General features: G+C 43.1%; 2 protein-coding genes across 2 annotated transcripts in view; one reads left to right on the top strand and one right to left on the bottom strand.

The window, feature by feature from the left end:
* Window positions 1-121: 121 nt before the first annotated feature.
* Window positions 122-11732, top strand: KIN (Kin17 DNA and RNA binding protein; the record flags this gene model as incomplete). Its single annotated transcript, XM_080918322.1, has 5 exons — window positions 122-235; window positions 2734-2828; window positions 8692-8735; window positions 8821-8943; window positions 10768-11732. 5 exons carry the CDS (start codon window positions 122-124, stop codon window positions 11568-11570), a joined length of 1179 nt encoding a protein of 392 aa, XP_080774448.1. The 3' UTR covers window positions 11571-11732.
* Window positions 11733-13587: 1855 nt separating this feature from the next.
* Window positions 13588-18619, bottom strand: part of ITIH2 (inter-alpha-trypsin inhibitor heavy chain 2) — a gene marked incomplete at both ends in the record, with an annotated part of 34250 nt that continues 29218 nt past the window's right edge. Inside the window, 5 exons of the mRNA XM_080918040.1 lie at window positions 13588-13735; window positions 15690-15796; window positions 16518-16695; window positions 17335-17533; window positions 17921-18034. Coding sequence (XP_080774166.1) covers window positions 13588-13735; window positions 15690-15796; window positions 16518-16695; window positions 17335-17533; window positions 17921-18034 — 746 coding nt within the window. The remainder of the gene's footprint in view (window positions 13736-15689; window positions 15797-16517; window positions 16696-17334; window positions 17534-17920; window positions 18035-18619) is intronic.

Genomic DNA, 18619 nt, shown 5'->3' on the forward strand with positions numbered 1-18619 from the left:
GCGGAAGCCGCGAGTTCCCTGGCCCCACCCATTTCCTGCTGTCAGTTTTGGTCCCGCCTGTCCCCGCGCGGATCCAGTTCCGCTTCCGACGGCTTCGCAGTTGTAAGCGCTCAGGGTCGCCATGGGCAAGTCGGATTTTCTGAGCCCCAAGGCCATCGCGAATAGGATTAAGTCCAAAGGGCTCCAGAAGCTTCGCTGGTACTGCCAGATGTGCCAAAAGCAATGCCGCGACGAGGTAAGTGGTTCAGGGTGGCCGCGACCCCGAGGGTCCTGGTAGCGACCCTGGTACCTGCGGCCCGGAGCGCTCTCCCGCGCAGTCTTATCCAGCCCGGCGCCTGGGGTCTGTTTCCTCACAGCCCTTAGCGCCGCCCTCCAGTTCCACAGAAGTGATACCAGACGAGCACACACTGATCACTTCCATTTGCTAGGCTCCGTCTAGCACTGAGGTTTTACGTTTAGACTTCCCTGGTGGGGTCGGTCAAGATTAGGAACTCAACTTACTCCTCTTAATAGTGATATGGGCTTGGACAAATAAAGTTTCTTCTTACTGGTAAAGTGGAGGTAATAGTTGTACCTGCCTGCAGGGTTGTCGCCGAGGTTTTGTTGTTGTTTTGTTTTGTTTTAAGACAAGGTACTACTCCCCATGTCTTAAATACCCCAAACCTCCACTTGCTAATGCTGTCCAAGAGTTTCAACATAAGGATTTCCAAAGATACAGGCTTGCAGTCCATTGCACCTGGGAGTTACCTCGTAAGTGGTTTTCCATATTTGCTTTTTGTCTGAAATATAGCAGATTACACAAATATCTGTATACCTTAACCCCCTGAAAACTTAATTGTGTGATCAACATAACAAGTAATCATATTATCAACTTATGTCAAAATGCCACAAATATAACAAACCTAATAAAATTTCCTTGTACTTTTCTGATACACACTTGCTTATTTTTATTTTGTTTTGGAGATAGTGTCTCAGTTTGTAGCTTTGACTGGTCTGGAACTCACCATGTAGATAGACCAGAATGGCCTCAAATGGGATCTACCTGCCTCCGCATCCCAATGGCTGGTACCAGAGATATATACCCACCCCTCTTCACATTAGTACTTTCTTAGTAGTCTCGTGGTGGGGATGGGGACCAGGGAGCTTGTTTATTAAGCAGTGCTACAGGTTCAATCCAAGAACTTACATATGCCTGGCAAATGCTCTACCACTGATCCCTTACCCCCCCCCCCCCATATTTCTGTTATCTTATTTTGATGTGTGTGTATGTGTGCTTCTATATGTGTGCATGTTGCACCAAATGTGAACAGATACATTCATACAGAGATAAAGGAGCCACGGATGTAGAGGGTTATTTCCTTCCAGCCTTGAGGGTCCTAGGGATTGAAATCAGGTTGTCACATCTGGCACCAAGCACCTTGAGCCACTGATCCATTTTACTGACCCTATGCTACCTTCATAGTAACTCATGTCAGACTCTCCTCCATACCACTGCCACTGACTGGACTGCAAAACTCTGTGCCTGCTGGTATTTTTCCATACAGGGTTTCTCTGTGTACCCCTGGCTGTCCTGGAACTTGCTCTGTAAACCAGACTGGTTTTAAACTCATCGAGATCTATCTGTCTCTGCCTCCTTAGTGTTGCAACTAAAGGTGTTGCACCCTGGCTTCAAACATCTGGCTTCCTCACACTCATTTCTTTCTTATTTATTTGTTTCTTTTGTTTTTCGTGATAGGGTTTAACCCTGTGTAACCCTGGCTGTCGTGGAAGCCTCAGCCTTCCAAATGCTGGGGTTAATGACGTGCTCCACCGCCACCCTGCTCCTTAGCTCTTCACTTATCCATGGGCCACCTACAATTTTTGCCTAATTTGTGCACTGCCTGAAAGAAATGGTTATTTCAGTTTTACTTTTAAAGGAATTTGGTATCAAAGACCAGTATTGCTTTCCAGAAATTAAAATATAAATCAAAATGAAACCAAAATGTTATTAAATTCTAGAAGCTCAGAAGAATGCATTGGAAGGGATGAAAAGGTTATCATGGCTCCTGTCTTCCTTCCTCTCAGTTTCCCCCGTATTTCAAGATAGGAACAGAAGAGGGAACATGTAAGAGTGAATGTACTTGAAGAGAGCCAGCTGGAATCAACAGAGCCCTACAAAGAAAACAAAGTTAAAAAGAACTGCTCATGCGTACTCTTCTCATGAGAATTTAGTTTTAGAAGAACATCTGAGGATCATCAAACAGGTGCCAGAAGTGATGACACACATCTGGAATTGCAGCACTCCACAGGCAGAGACAGCCCCCACACTGAGGCTTAAGGCATATGCCCCCATACCTATCTCCTTACTTCTTGGTTTAAAAAAATAGTTTAAAACTATTTTCCTTTCTTGGTAATTCCCTTCTAACTCCCAGGATTGAGTCCTTTCTAATATATATATTAGTCCATTTCTACTACATATGTTCTATTGAAATTTCAGGTACAAACATAGGTAGACGAAATATACCAAGACATGTGTTGTTCTTAAGCTTTTATTTCTTTGTGTGTACGAGAGGAGGTGCTGGATCCCTGAGGTTGGTACCATAGGCGATTGGTTGTGAGCACCCTGATGTAGGTGCTGGGTGCTGAACTTAGGTCCTTTGCAAGAGCAGCTTGTTCTCCTAACCACTTAACTATCTCTAGCCCCACAGTGACGCTGCGGAGAGAATTTAACCACCTTCTTTACATATTTTGTAGAATGGCTTTAAGTGCCACTGTATGTCTGAATCTCATCAAAGACAACTGTTGCTGGCTTCAGAAAATCCTCAGCAGTTTATGGATTACTTTTCAGAGTAAGTAATTCAAAGACATACTTACCTGGTAAAGTTACTCGGTGGGCATGTAAGAGAAGTGCTTTATACTGTATATATTGTAGATCGTTGCGCCTTGTGTGTTGAGACAGATGTAGTCATCATTTTGCTCAGTCTTTATCTTCTTTTGAGATTAACCACAATGTGACATTGTTAGCAGTGTATCTTAGAACTGTTTTCCTGCCTTTCCCTTCGGACCTGCCTGGCCTCAAAGCTTTCCCCATTGAGGGGCTTTGGGACAATACTTGGGGATGAACATTGTGAGTTTCCTGTGCTTTAGGTACATCATGGGTGTGATGGTGCTGAAGTGGCCCTCATTCAACTCTTGGGCTCCTGTGTAGAACTGGAAGAAGATTAAGTGAGTTAATACTTATAAAGGGCTCAGAAGCTTGTCTAGTTCTAAAGCTTTTCTGATAATTATTAACAGTATTAGTGTATTTTTTTAAACTTTTAGATCTTTCTGAGGCTTTTGTTTCTGTGGGTTATATGTGTCACCGTTTGAAATTAAATCTGGAAAAACTACAAATATTATTTAACAGTCCACTTAAAAATACTAGTATACTTAGCCTATATTCAAATAAAATGGGAACTTGGGAGAAGACTCCTCAAATAAAGTGCTTGCCAACCCCATTTGAGGACTAGAGTTGCAGTCCCCAGCATCCACAGAACAGCCAGACAAACAGATATGGCGATTAGCCCCCAATCCCAGTGTTCAGGAACAGAGACAGCGGATCCCTGGGGAGAGCCAATATCTAGACTGTACACTGTCACTGTCCTCAGTCACACCAGAAGAGGCCATCAGATCCCGTTACAGATGGTTGTGAGCCACCATGTGGCTTTGGGGAATTGAACTCAGGACCTCTGGAAGAGTAGTCTTAACTCCTAACAGCTGAGCCATCTCTCCAGTCTCTCCCTGCAACCCCCTTCTCTTTTCTTGATTTAAGATAGGGTCTAACTGTGCAGCCAAGGACAGTCTTGAACTTAAATCTTCTTACTTAAGTCTCAAAAATGTTAGAATTATAGGTGTGTTCAACCATACTTGGCTGAGATTTTTAATAGAAAAACCAAACCAAGTCAACATACTATATTCCAAATATAAAAATATATATTTCTCATTTTTCAAATGTCTTCAATAGCTCACTTAAAAGGCAACTGGATTCTCACCTTTCCTTGCACATTTAGTCTGTTCCAAATTTTGTTTGATTGAGGAATATAAAGGAAATTCAGCCTTAGCATAGATGGTTTGTTAGATGAGAAATGCACTTTATGGTCTTCCCAAAGATACTGCACTGAGGTAGTGTGTGCAAGGCTCTTGGAGTAGTTATAACACTGAATCTGAATCCAGGGCATGGAGCATGTATATTCTGTTGAATTATAATTCATTGATCTACATTTTAGGTGGATCTTGTACACCCAACAGGTCTTAGAATGAATGCATGTTAGTCTTTTGAAAAATATTGACTTGACTGGGTTACAAAAACTTCCCTTGCTTTCCAATAGTGACCTCATTATTGCACAGTGTCATCTAAGGGCACTCATTAATAGCAGCACCGATGTTGTTGGAAGAGCTCTTGGTGGAGAGGTACCTCCCGTTAGCAGGGCCTACTTGCCTCGCTTTTGACTCACGCCTCAGTCCTGTCATCGGCAGCGCATTGCCTGTTCCTATACTAGTGCAAAAGTCTTACTTTAGTTTTGAGAACGTGTATGCCAAGTGCCCAGTTAGGAAAAATGGTAGCTTATGTGTCTTCTGGTCTTCGATGCCTCGAGAGTGATTCAGCTCCCAGCTCGCCGGTATGGCTGCTTTCCTCGCTGTAGCTGTGAGCACAGTGGCAGCTGTTCACTTGTAACCTCCATCCCACGGTGTTAGCATGGGGGCACTGGAGGCTGGGCTGTAGTATAGACAACAGGTTTTACTGCTCCATGGGGACTGTCTAGATAAAGCTTGTCTTAGTTTTCCAGTTGTTGGCATAGTGTTACAGAGTACATCCATTGTTGGATGCTTGAGATCACCCACTACCTGTGATGATGCTTAGCTGCTGGTGTGTTTACCTTCCATCTTGGAAATATTATTCATTCATTTATTCACTTGTGTTTTGAAGCAAGGTCTTATTATGTGGTCCTGGCGACTTGGTACTCTCTATGTAGTACAGGCTGGTCTCAGATTCAGGTCATTCCTCTTGTTTGAACCTCCCTAGTGCTGAGATGACAGGTGTCTTCCACGAAGCCCTTTTTCCCTCCATTGCTTTTACTCTCTGAGATAACCACAACAACAAATGCAAAAGTAGTCTGAATTTCCTAATACATCTTGGATACCACTGGATGCTCAGGCCACGCATTGGGAAAGAACACTGTGGCCACACTAGACACTTCCTGCCTTGACCCCCTTTCTCCCTCCTGTCCATGCCACTGTGTGCTGGAGGCTGCCCTTCTGTCCCTTGAAGTCACTATGGCTTTTCCCCATCTTCATCGTCCATGGTCTGTCTTGAGTGGATCGCGTTTGTAACTCCTCTCTGACATACTTCTCTCTGTGCCTTTTTCTGTGGCACTTAATTCTGCTCCCTCTTTTTAGCTCCTTGGTTATCAGAAAGTTCTTCAAGGTGATTCTCTGGTCTTTTTGTGTCATCCTAAAGTCACCTTAGGTCATGAGTCACCATAGGTCACAACCTTTTAATTGTTGCCTTTATGGTCAGGTATCTCCTAAATCTTTTTCCCCCTAAATCTTAATGTTTATTTTTAACAGTCATCCTGAGTTACAGATGATTTTTTTCTTTTCCTTGACAGTTCTGCTTTTCTGAACGCTTGTTCAGAGTTAGCATTTATATATTTTTATTTTTAAAATTTAAATTTATGTGTATGAATGTTTGGCTTTCATGTACATTTATGTATCATGCTCATGACTGGTGCCAGAAGAGGGCAGTGGATCCCCTGGAACTGGAATTAGGGTAGTTGTGAGCTGGGAATTGAGTCTGGGTCCTTCACAAGGGCAACAAGTACTCAAACCACAGAGTGATCTCTCCAGCCTCAGAGTCAGCATTTCTGAAGTACTCAGTGTGCACTCCACTAGACCTCCTTGTCAGCTAACAGAACCCCTAGTCCACTCGGAACCCCTCTTATCTATTCTGTGTGATGCCCTTGAAATTGAGGCCTTTCTGTTCTTTCTGCCCCAGTAATGGTTCTCAGCATTTCTCACATGAATCACTTCTGTGGTTCCTCACTGATTTTCTACAAATAATTGTGTGTACAGATTAGCTTAGAGTTTAAAACAATGGCATAGCCCACAGCCATCTTCTCAGTCAGGAGACCTTGAATGGGGCCATAGGTTGTACGTTTCTGTGACAGTGAAGTCACAGAAGTGATAGCATGCTGCTGGCTTGGGGAGCGTGACATGAGAGTCACGGTCCTGCGCCCACCATGGTTTTCTCTGTCTTCCTCCTTCTCTCCCTTCCAGCCTTTCACCTCTTTCCTGTTTTGTACATGGTTTGTGTATAGGTTACATTGTTTCTTAAAACATGCAAAGTAATGGCATGTTCAAATGTACTGTTCTACTCATAATTGATAATTCCTGCTGGCCTCCCTCCAACCCTTCTCCACTGCTTGTCTCATCCCTTCCCCCTCCTCCAGGTAATGGAACCTTCTGTTGTCATGTCACATGTATTCCATTAGCCTCGTTTTCCTCTCCCTTCCTCGTCTGTCTTCATACCGCCCCCCCCCCCCCGCACACACATACACACACACAACTTGAAATCTAGGTTTCACATATGAGAGAAAACATTTGTCTTTATAATCTGATTTACTTTTCTTTTGTGGGGGTGTGTGCCTCGGAACTTTATTGATTCAAGAGAGTAGAGCCGGCTCCCTAGGCTCCCTATTATTCTGGGAGTCTGGGATGGAAATTGTGAGGGAGATGCTCAGTGTAGGGGACCAAGTTGAGATGGGACACCTCAGCAACTAAGGGCCTCTCTCTTGCTCTCAGTGTCCTTCCTGGGGGGTGGGTTGTCCAGGGTTTCTTACTCCTTAGAGACCATGTAGGCCATGAGATCCACCACCCTGTTGCTGTAGCTACATTCATTGTCATACCAGGAAATGAACTTCACAAAGTTGTCATTGAGAGCAATGCCAGCTCCGGCATCAAAGGTGGAAAAGTGGGAGTTGCTGTTGAAGTCGCAGGAGACAACCTCGTCCCCAGTGTAGCCCAAGATGCCCTTTAGTGGGCCCTCAGCTGCCTGCTTCACCACCTTCTTGATGTCATCATACTTGGCAGGCTTTTCCAAGTGGCATGTCAGATCCACAACAGATACATTGGGGGTAGGAACATGGAAGGCCATGCCAGTGAGCTTCCCATTCAGCTCTGGGATGACCTTGCCCTCAGCCTTAGCAGCACCAGTAGATGCAGGGATGATGTTCTGTGTTGGAAGCCGTTTGTGCCGCACCCAAAGATGGTGCCAGCTTCCCGCCGATGACTCAGCAAACAGAGCTGTTGTCCAGCCGGAGGGACTCAGTGCGCATGTTCCACACACGACACAGCCCGCTCTCGGGGCATGCTAATGAGTTACTGGAGGGCGCACCAATCAAGTAGCGACACGAGTCTCCTGGGCATTTATAAGCAGTGCATTTTCCTTCCACGTGGTCCCCTGTTCAAGAGTACTGTACAATAAAGGTTGTTCGCAGAAGAATCCTGTTGTCTCACGTCATTCCTGCCGGTGGGACGTGGGGCGCGCAACAGTTCTGGGCTGCCCCATGGCCATCACGTCACAGCTTTCCATAGGGGCCATCCGCAGTCTTCTGAGTGGCAGTGATGGCATGAGTCCTTCCACAATGCCAAAGTTGTCATGGATGACCTTAGCCAGGGGGGCTAAGCAGTTGGTGGTGCAGAATGCATTGCTGACAATCTTGAGGGAGTTGTCGTATTTCTCATAGTTCACACCCATCACAAACATGGGGGCATCGGCTGAAGGGGCAGAGATGATGACCCTTTTGGCTCCACCCTTCAAGTGGGCCCCGGCCTTCTTCATGGTGGTGAAGAAGCCAGTAGACTCTACAACATACTCAGTGCCAGCATCACCCCATTTGATGTTAGTGGGATCTTGCTCCTGGAAGATGGTGATGGGCTTCCCATTGATGACAAGCTTCCCATTCTCAGCTTTGACTGTGCCATTGAATTTGCCATGGGTAGAGTCACACTGGAACATGTAATTGAGGTCAATGAAGGGGTCGTTGATGGCAACAATATCCACTTTGTCAGATCCTGAGCAGAAGGCAGCCCTGGTAACCAGACACCCAGTACGGCCAAATCCGTTCACACCAACCTTTGCCATCTTGTCTAAGGGACAAGGCTGGCACTGCACGAGGAGATGTGGCTGTCTGTAGAACAGTGAGGCACAGAGAATCTGGTTTACTTTTTTTTAACATTACAATTTTTTTGTTACTGTCCGTATTAAAATCACCTCTGACAATGCCCTCAAATTTGTTTATGATGTCTTCTTACTTGTCATTTTTAGTTGGCTTTATTGGAACTACCTAGGTTGAGATGTGTCTTTTGCTCACCTGGACAGAGCAGTATTATTATGCTGGAGTCATCAGCGCAGGGACCCTGGGATGGATCCTCTCAGGACATGTGCTAACTTTACTAAGGCCAAACATCTCACATCCAGGCTGACTTACCACCTTTCTTTGAAGGTCAATCTTTATAGATCTTTCTCTGTTCACTTAAAGGTTTGTGGCACATGGTAATTTGGTGATCGGTGAGACAGTTGGTCACTAAAGTTTATGATTGCTCAAACTTCAGGAAGATGGCACATTGTTTGTAGCCAGCACCTTACTGTCTCTCTCTCTCTTTCTTCACTAGGGAATTCCGAAATGACTTTCTGGAACTTCTGAGGAGACGCTTTGGTAACCATCTTCAATATTATGGAAATAATAATTTCATAATTGTGTGGGTTTTTCCAGGCTCACCAGTGTCACATTTCGTTTCCAGGCACTAAGAGAGTCCACAACAACATTGTCTACAATGAATACATCAGCCACCGAGAGCACATCCACATGAACGCCACTCAGTGGGAGACACTGACCGACTTTACCAAGTGGCTGGGCAGAGAGGGTAAGAGGAGGCACGGGAACTGGTGATCCATGGCTCAGTTTCTAGGGACGACACCATTTTCAGTTTCTGTCTGATTTTATAGAACGAGGATATGTAGGGCAATCAGAAAGGCAGGCGGCTGTACTGTCCCTCAGGTGAGCTTACTGTGAGCCACTTTTGTCGTTTTGTTTCCTCTGGAAGCTAGGTCTTACATAGCTTAGGCTGCACTGAAACTTGTGATACTCCTGCCTCTACTTCCTGGGTGCCAGGCTTACAGGCTTTGCAGCCGCAGTGGCCAACTTGAGGACTTCTTTTGACAATGCACTGTATTCTCTGTTAGGCACTTTTCATCACAGTGACAAAACACCCGAGAACAATCTATTTTGACTCATAGTTCCTGAGAATTCAGTTCACGATCACTTGGTTCCTTTGCTGCTAGGCCCTCGTGAGGAAAAATATTATGTTAGGGAGCACATGATGGAGTAAAATGACAAGATGAGGCAAAGAAGGGCCAGAGGTTTAGGGTGACGTGTGCCCTTCCAGAGCATGGCTCAGGTTCGGGTTAGATGTACCTTCCAGACCATGGGTGAGATGTGCCCTTCCAGAGCATGGCCCAGTGAGATGTACCCTTCTAGAACATGGTCCAGTGGGGGCCTGTTTCCTCCTGCCACGACCTTCCAACAGTGATGACAGATTAGGAGTCCATGAATGAATTAATTCACTTATGAAGTCAGGGCCTCCGGATCCAGTCACTTCACAATGAATGAAGACCAAGCTCTCGGCACATGAGCTCTGGGAGACGGTTTGTATCCAAATCATAGTATTTGCATTTTGTTTAAGAACTATTAGCAATCTGATCGCCTGAAATTCATTCTTAGGGCACACTTTTCAGATTCTTGAAAATTTCTAACCTCCACACAAACAAATGTGTACATCACACAAATACACACATTGCACCACACATAAACATGTGTATCACACATACACAAATAAAATAATAAAAACGATTTTTTTAAAAGATTTATTTATTTATTACATATGGGTACACTGTAGCTGTCATCAGACATACCAGAAGAGGGCATCAGATCCCATTACAAATGGTTGTGAGCCACCATGTGGTTGCTGGAATTTGAACTCAGGACCTCTGGAAGAGCAGTCAGTGCTCTTAGCTACTGAGCCATCTCTCCAGCCCAATAAAATTTATTTTTAAGTTATTATTATTATTTTAAAATGTTATTACTGCCAATAACTTTCTACTCTTCATGTTTATCTTTCCTTCCTTCCTTTTTTTTATCTTCACTTGTTGAGACAATGGTTCACACTGTACTCCAAGCTCCTCTAGAATTCAATATGTATCCCAAGCTGGCTTGGAACTCACGGATATCCTCCTGCTTCAGCCTCTAAGTGTGAGGGTTATAGCATGCAGCACCATCACTCAGCGTTATAGTCCTTTAGGAAATGCTTCCCATTCTATCCTGAGGTTAGTGCTCAAGTGTGTTCTTTTCTCTTTATCCTTATGATGAGAAATTAGGAAGATAGGAACTTGGCATCAATATTTTGATTAGTGTGTTACCACATTCTAAGTTAACAGATTATTTGGTATTCATCAGACAGCACGGACTGTGCTGTAGCTGATCAGTTGTTCTAAAGTACTTCCTTATGTGTCCCTCGGTAACTGTTACCTCAAGCTGTGTAAGCAAGGATATGAAAGCTCCCTGTCTCAGGTCTTTGTGTTCGAGGATATGGATTGGAAGTTACTGAACAGGTAAATGTGCAGAAGTGGGATTCTTACATTTGTAGTTTACTCTGACTATTACGCCGTAATTTTGACTTTTTGTTTTTAAGGCTTGTGTAAAGTGGATGAGACACCAAAAGGATGGTACATTCAGTACATAGACAGAGACCCAGAAACTATACGTCGGCAACTGGAGTTAGAGAAAAAGAAGAAGCAAGATCTTGATGATGAAGAAAAAACTGCCAAATTCATTGAGGAGCAGGTGAGAAGAGGCCTAGAAGGGAAAGAGCAGGAGACACCTGTTTTTACAGAATTAAGCCGAGAAAATGATGAAGAAAAAGTTACATTCAATCTGAATAAAGGAGCGGGTAGCTCAGCAGGAGCAACAACATCTAAGTCAAGCTCTTTGGGACCAAGTGCACTGAAGATGCTGGGGAGCACGGCATCCGTGAAACGGAAAGAGTCTTCCCAGAGCTCGGCTCAGCCTGCCAAGAAGAAAAAGAAGTCTGCCCTGGATGAGATCATGGAGATCGAGGAGGAAAAGAAAAGGACTGCTCGGACAGACTCCTGGCTACAGCCTGGGATCATTGTGAAAATTATAACGAAGAAGCTTGGGGAGAAATATCACAAGAAGAAAGGGGTTGTTAAGGAAGTGATTGACAGATACACAGCTGTGGTAAAGATGACTGACTCTGGAGACAGGCTGAAACTGGACCAGACTCATTTAGAGACCGTCATTCCAGCCCCAGGGAAAAGAGTTCTAGTTTTAAATGGAGGCTACAGAGGGAATGAAGGCACTCTGGAATCCATCAATGAGAAAGCTTTTTCAGCCACAATAGTCATTGAAACAGGACCTTTGAAAGGACGCAGAGTAGAAGGTATTCAATATGAAGACATATCTAAACTTGCTTGAGTTTTGTTAACAACACATTGGAATTGTAAGGCATCAAATTGATGTTAGCCAAGGCACTGTGTAACTCTACTGTGTTAGGGGATTTGTTTCGTATAAAAAAATCATCTATTTAAATACTACCGGATAGCTGTTTGGGTAAATTTATAATAAAATCTAATTTTTTTTAAGTGTCAAAACTGTCATTTTATCTTTGTTACCATGATGGATTTTTGCCGTCATTAAAGAATACTATTTTAAAGTGTCATATAGAGAATTTGGAAAAAATAGCAAATTCTTAAAGCACAGTAGCATCTATTTCTAGTCAGGCAAGCTTGACCTGATTCTTGACAATGATTCTGACAAGTCATTGAAGTCACTTTTCTTTTACTAGAATAAGACCAACAGAAAAAGATGTCACTCTATTAAGAAAGCCTTTAGAGTGTGTTGAAATGGCTCAGCAGTTAAGAACACTGATTATTCTTCCATTCCCAGCACCTACACAATGGCTCAGCTTTCTATAACTCAAGTGCCAGATCCAGTGCCTGCTTACAGCCCTTCTGAGCACTTCATGACATGCCGTCCAGACATCCATGCAGGCCAAACACCTGTACACATAAAATAAGTTGCGTGTGTGTTCACCCTTTGGTTTCTCTGGACCGTATTGAAGAAAGAACTCCCTAGAATACACATTAGATCCAGTAGTGTCCAACTAGTGGTTCATAGGTTGTGAGAACAGGGACTGTTTTATTTTCCATGAACACTGGGTTATGTCATTTATAGAGTTTATGCTTACATATATGTCTGTTTGTATATGGTTTTAGTTACAGTTTTTTAAAGAACTCTAGTTGTGTGTGTGTGTGTATGTGTGTGTGTGTGTGTGTGTGTGTGTGTGTGTGTGTGTGTGTGTGATGGAACTGGAGTAATAGATGACTGAAATGACATGTAGGCTCTGGAAACTGAACTTGAACCCCCTCTGCAGAAGCTGAAAGTACTTTTCACTGCTGAGCAACTCTTACATTCACAGATTTTACCCTAAAGAAAGCTGACTTAGTTTACAATCATTTTAAAACACGGTTTTAAAAACTGAAAAACAAACTTCTGACTAAAGTACAATCTCAGCTAAGACATATTTTTCTCAAATAAGGTTTCTAATTATTTAAGGTAAGATGCACATTTAATTGATTTCATGGTAACTGTGTTTGCTGCTTGGGCCAAGCTTGTGACTACAAGCTACATGAGACAAAAAGGTAGTTAATCTGTCTGCCTCACGAATAGCAGCATATGTTAGTTGGCTGAGATCTCAATTGTTCATACTGTCTAACAATGAACAGGCTTGCTTACAGAGAAAGCTGTTTTTCCCAACTGTCGCCATTAATTTAATTTCCTTCTTTGAAATGCAAGGTTGATTATTCCTTTAAAATGGAAAAAAAGTCAACACATTTCTAGTCTCGAGACAGATTATATATGAACAATTTATTATAGATAAAGTTACTTTTACAGGTGATGAGTCTTGAAATACCAACTATTAAAGTTTTGTCCCCTGAGTTACATGTAGAGGGTTGATTTTTATATAGAACTATTCTATAGAACTGTTTCCCTAATTTTTGTACATGTATGTCCCATTTGGGCAATGCTGTCCCTGCAACAGAGTTCAGTGTAAACCTCTGTTATAAAGCAGCCATGAAGAAGTAATGTTCCCTCTTTATGTCTGTGTTCACCCAAGTCTCATAACTGACCCCCTATGAAGTAGCAGCAAGTGTTTGATCCTCAATGCAGAGGTGACATTTAACCGTAAATGGATTTTCACAGTATAGACCAGTTCCTGGGCTTGACCTCAGAGGCCAGCCAGGTCCTGGGTTACTGATTAACACATCATCTGAAAACAAACTCCTGAGTCTTTTTTGCAAATATTTATTTTTCTAACGGGTTAGCAGGCATTAGCCAGTAGAATATCTGGGTTTATTTCTAGTTGCTGAAACTAACTGCAGAAAATGCCGAGAGAGAACTGTGCACATACAGTTTCCAAAACCAGAAACCTTTAAGGCCGTTTGAGAAAACCATAGAGCTGAGGCACGTAATAGTCCTTGTAATGTCCATCGATGAAACCCTTCCCACTGTTGTGTACAAACCAGCAGGGAACGTCGGTTCCAAACACTATGTCAGTTCTGTAGTCCTTCTGCATGCCTCTGGAAGGAAGATGGTGCTGGGGTTAGGGAAGACGCAACAGTGACAAGGCAGAGCTGGAAACAGCCCCTGCTCCTGTTCATGGTGCCTTTCTTACCCCTGCTCCCCTCTACCCTCCCCTGCCACTCCCACGAGTTAAATGTCAGTGTCTGGGGGCTGGTGCTAAAACACAGTCCCCAGTGTGTGCTCAGACAATTAGGACAGTCCTAGAAGTTGGCTTCTGTGGATTCTTCCAGCGGTGCCACAGTGTCAAATGTCTAAAGGGGAAAAACCTAAAACCCAGCGCTGTGGGCTAACCCTGCTACCTGACGAGGCACCTCCTCAGTTTGTGGATGTGTTTTATTTAAAGGTGATGCCAGCAATTTATGAGAAAATTCAAGTCTTCCCCTTGGAGGATGAAAAAAAAAAACTATTTATAAAATACATACAGCCCACTGCCGTCAGTGAGCCTTGAAGAATGGTGTGGGACCCGCTCAGTTTCATTTACCAGTGGGCAGGTCCCAGGGGCTTGCAGGAGGTGAAGGGCTCAGTGTTTGCCCTTTGCCACAGAAAAGATGGTTTGCTATGGAACTGCCTATGCTGTAAGGCAATTGCTAAGTGAGTCTCACCATTTCTCCATGGTTACGTGTGGTAAATAGTAAAAGAAAAAAAAAAAAAATGACCACCAGTTCCAGTGTGGCTCCACGCCACACTGTCCCCTGGTACCCTCTGACCCTTGCTCTCATGTTAGTTCCGGCACTGGCAGGCCATATAGAACTAATATACATATATCTCATCAGTGGCCTCTCTCTGGTTAGTCTCTTTCCCGACAGGGCCACCCACGAACTCCACCTACACTCCAACCAGCCCGACAAATTCAAAACTCCAGAAACTTGTAATTTAGCAATGGCTTTATCTCAAATTTTCTCAGTAAATTTTACACTTCATAAAACGTCCACACCATAAACTCAGAGCCAAATGATTTTCTCAGTAAATTTTACACTTCATAAAACGTCCACACCATAAACTCAGAGCTATAATTTGCCCACCTAGACAAGACAAATAATCCTATACAAATCTATTTTTTATAACATATTCCTAACAACTTGTAGCTATGCAGAGACACGCAGAGGGTCATCCTCTTCTTCCTCCATCTTACCTCCTTTTTTGCTTCTCTCTAAAACTTTGTTCCCGCCTACCCTTCCTTCTCATCCAATGACAGGCCTTGTGCCTGACCTTTAATTTCAACCACAATTAATGATGTCTATTAGTAGCCCATTGTTTTCTGTCTGGTAAGCCAACCATTGGGTGGTATAATCAGAATCCATAAGTTTATTTCATGTGTCTGTTTTGTGGTCGCAGGTATCAGACACAATTTTGTGGTTTAATTATCACTGCGAAGTTACATTTTAGTTATATGGAATATGATGGCATTTCTGTACTATTATTTCCAAGAAGGAAAATTAATTGCTTTATAAAATATCAAAAGACAAAATGTTTTGAAACTCTATCAAATGAAGCCTGAGAGAGGCAATTGAACAAGGAAGAGGGTTGCAACTCGAGGATTTATAATTTGTACTCAGAGTGCTCAATTCCCACTTTGAAATGAAGCACACGGATGTGATACATGTAAGAAAAACTGCCCAAGACGCATACATTGAATCCATGTCCAAAAAGCTTTTTCAGAAAAATGCACACGCCTTCTCTAGAACTGTGCCTCCTAGGTATTTTATGATCTCTCCCCTGGCTCACCATTTTCAGATACTCTGTTTCTGACCACGGGACTCTAGCATTCAGATGAGAGCACTAGATGTGTGTCATTTCATGATGTGCTCGCAAATACACATGGTCGTTATTTGCATCTAATCTGAGCTGTCTGATGTGTCCTCTGGCTAATATGGTATATGTGTCTATTGTCAGTAACTTGGGAAGTTTGACAGTATGCAAAGTGGCTTTTCTTATGCATCAGAGACCTACCTGGTGACAGTCAGCTTTTGTCCTTTCACCTCCATGCTTGCCTTGGGTTTTCCTGGCTCCTCTCCTGGTCTCTCATTGAAGATTTGGATGTCTGGCTCATGCATGAACTGTCCTAATGACACAAAGTATAGACCTTAGTTTACATGGGATCCAAGGCCTGTCATTGGACTTGAGTGACATATTGATCTTCCCTCCAGAATCCCTTTACATTTGATGCTGGTTTATTAGACCATCAGTAAGTGACCTTCTGATGGCAGCAGGCAAGGTACTGGAGAGTGTAGCTCATATCATACATATAGGTTTGAGAGTTGCATGCTTAAGTCTGAACTCTTCTGACATCATACCTGATGTCATGTGATGTAACTAACATACCAGATGTTATGGAGTCTGCTTGTCACAGACTAAACCAAATCACCTCACTTCAGTCAGAAAAAAAAAAAAAAGCCTTAGTGTAAATCTTAATCCGTTTTATCCCCTTTTTAAAAAAAGATGTATTTATTTATTATATATGAGTGTACTGTAGTTGTCTTCAGACACCAGAAGAGGACATCAGATCCCATTACAGATGGTTGTGAGCCACCATGTGGTTGCTGGGATTTGAACTTAGGACCTCTGGAAGAGCAGTCAGTGTTCTTAACCGCAGAGCCAGCTCTCTAGCCCTATCCCTTGTCTTAAGTTGCCACCTTCATGTCATTGGGCAGATGGTCTTGGACTTAATGTTTTCCATCACCCTGCCACTTTGGGCCTCTGCTCTTGTGGCCTTACCTGTCACCTTCCCAACCTCTCACTATAGTCATCCAAGTTACCCCATGCTGATGGTCGAAATACTTTACCTAACAGTCCATGCACACTAGGAGAGAACTTGTCTGTGGGGGGAGCATAGATCCCCAGGAAGTCCACATTAACTGGATGCTTCCTCCACACACGGTGCAGCAGAACGGAAAAGAACAGCTCTTTATTCAGGGTGAGAGTCACAGATTTCTCTTTTTTCACAGAAATAAGTATCCTATGGGAAAGCAACATAGAACTAGTTTCTAGATTTCAGAGCAGACATTCTGTGTGTGTGTGTGTGTGTGTGTGTGTGTGTGTGTGTGTGTGTGTGTCTGTGTCTGCCCATGTATGTATGCATGCACACTATATGCATACAGGTAATGAAAACTTGCAGGACTTTCTTCTCTCCCTCCACTTTGTGGGTCCTGAGATTGAACTTGGGTAATCAGTCTCAGAAGCAAGGGCCTTCACACGCTCAGCCATCCTGCAAATCCTAATACAAACACTCCATCCCTCCAGTGAGAGCTTCACCATATCCAGTGCTATGGGATGTGGTTTGTCTAAAACAGTCAATGTCCAGGTCCTAATTGGGAAGATACTCTTGCATAAAGTGCAATCACACTGTTTGGAGCAAACTTGATATAGTCAGCTACAGATTCCAATGGACGGATCTGCTTACATGTGTTAAGCACTTACTGTATACACTTTACGAAGCCTTGTCATGGAGACATGGTGGTCCCGGGGATAGCACAGTGCATAAGAAGAGCTTCCCTGAACCTCAATGTCCTTGTATCTAAAATGACAGCTGTGTGATCTCTGCTGAGGCTGGGGCTGTTCCAAGGGCAGATGGAAATCAAGGTGGACTAATACTTGCCTCTCATTCCCAAGATGAGCTGTATCAGACCAAGACAATTGAGATGTGGAAGAGCCTGAGCTCAGGGTGATATTCTCAGTGCTGATTTCTATCTTCATGTCTTCCTTTTGGAAATAAAATCCCAGTTTGCCAAAGTAGGTGCTGAGTTTTCCATTCTCTGCCTTTTTAGCACCAATAAGCTGACCGTTGACTAAGATCCCTGTAAAGGAAAACATGCACTCTCTCTTGTACCTCAGGGTGGGCACCACGGTCATCAGCATTTACAAAGTTTGACAAGTTGACAGTTTCATAATACAAATATTTTTCTTTCTGAAATATTTTAAAGTTAATATTTTTATAAAATAATTAAATTAAAACATCAGCCAGCTCATGCTCAGAATATAAATTTTATATTTTAAGTTATACTTGCTTGAAATTATATATATATGTGCATATATATATATTTCAGTTTCTCACTAGTTATAAAACTTTAAAAACTCCAGTATATCTAATGAGGTGAGAGAGAAAAAAGAAATTCCAGGTAGTCACATCAAAGCCTGGCCATCATGCAATTAGTTAATTCAAATGCAATCTACTTTTATGTTACCTGATTCTGGATCAGACACCAGGCTTAGGATCTTCCCAGGTTCTGAGTCAATATTGAAACAAATATTCTTTTTGCTTTTTGGCAGGTAAATGATGAAGTGGGGGTCATTTTCCACTAGGAAACATACAAGACAAAATAAAAACATAAAATTATAAGACTGGAGATGATTTTTGTCATTGTTGTTTACTGAGACAAGATCTCACTTTATAGTGCAAGCTATCCTTGAACTTGTGACCTACTTGTCTTAGCCTCCAGAAGGCAGGATTGGAGGCATCCATTACATTGCCTCCTGACCCTTCCTTTACTGAATTGTAGGTGGTCAACAAAGACCTGGCTCATTCGTTAGTCAAAGCTGGGCACTAGAGGGCATTGTGTGAATATGAAATAATGACTCCTTTGGAAAAGAGTAGCCATAAAAATCTTCCTTCTATATAAATACCATATTTACGTTGGTTTGAATAATACTGCTCCCCGCTCCCACCCCAGGTTTATATATTTAAATGCTTAGTCACAGGGGACTTGCAATACTTGAGAAGGATTGGGAGATGTGGCCTTGTTGGAGGAAGTGTGTCACAGGCAGGGTGGGCTTTGAGGTTTCAAAAGACAAAGCCAGGCCCAGTAGCTCTCTCTGCCGCTGGCTACAGATCCAGACGCAGAGTGCTCAGCCACCTCTCCAGGACCGAGTCTGCCTGCATGCTG

The sequence above is a fragment of the Micromys minutus genome (genome assembly GCF_963924665.1).
Source record: "Micromys minutus genome assembly, chromosome: 6".
Lineage (NCBI taxonomy): Eukaryota > Metazoa > Chordata > Mammalia > Rodentia > Muridae > Micromys > Micromys minutus.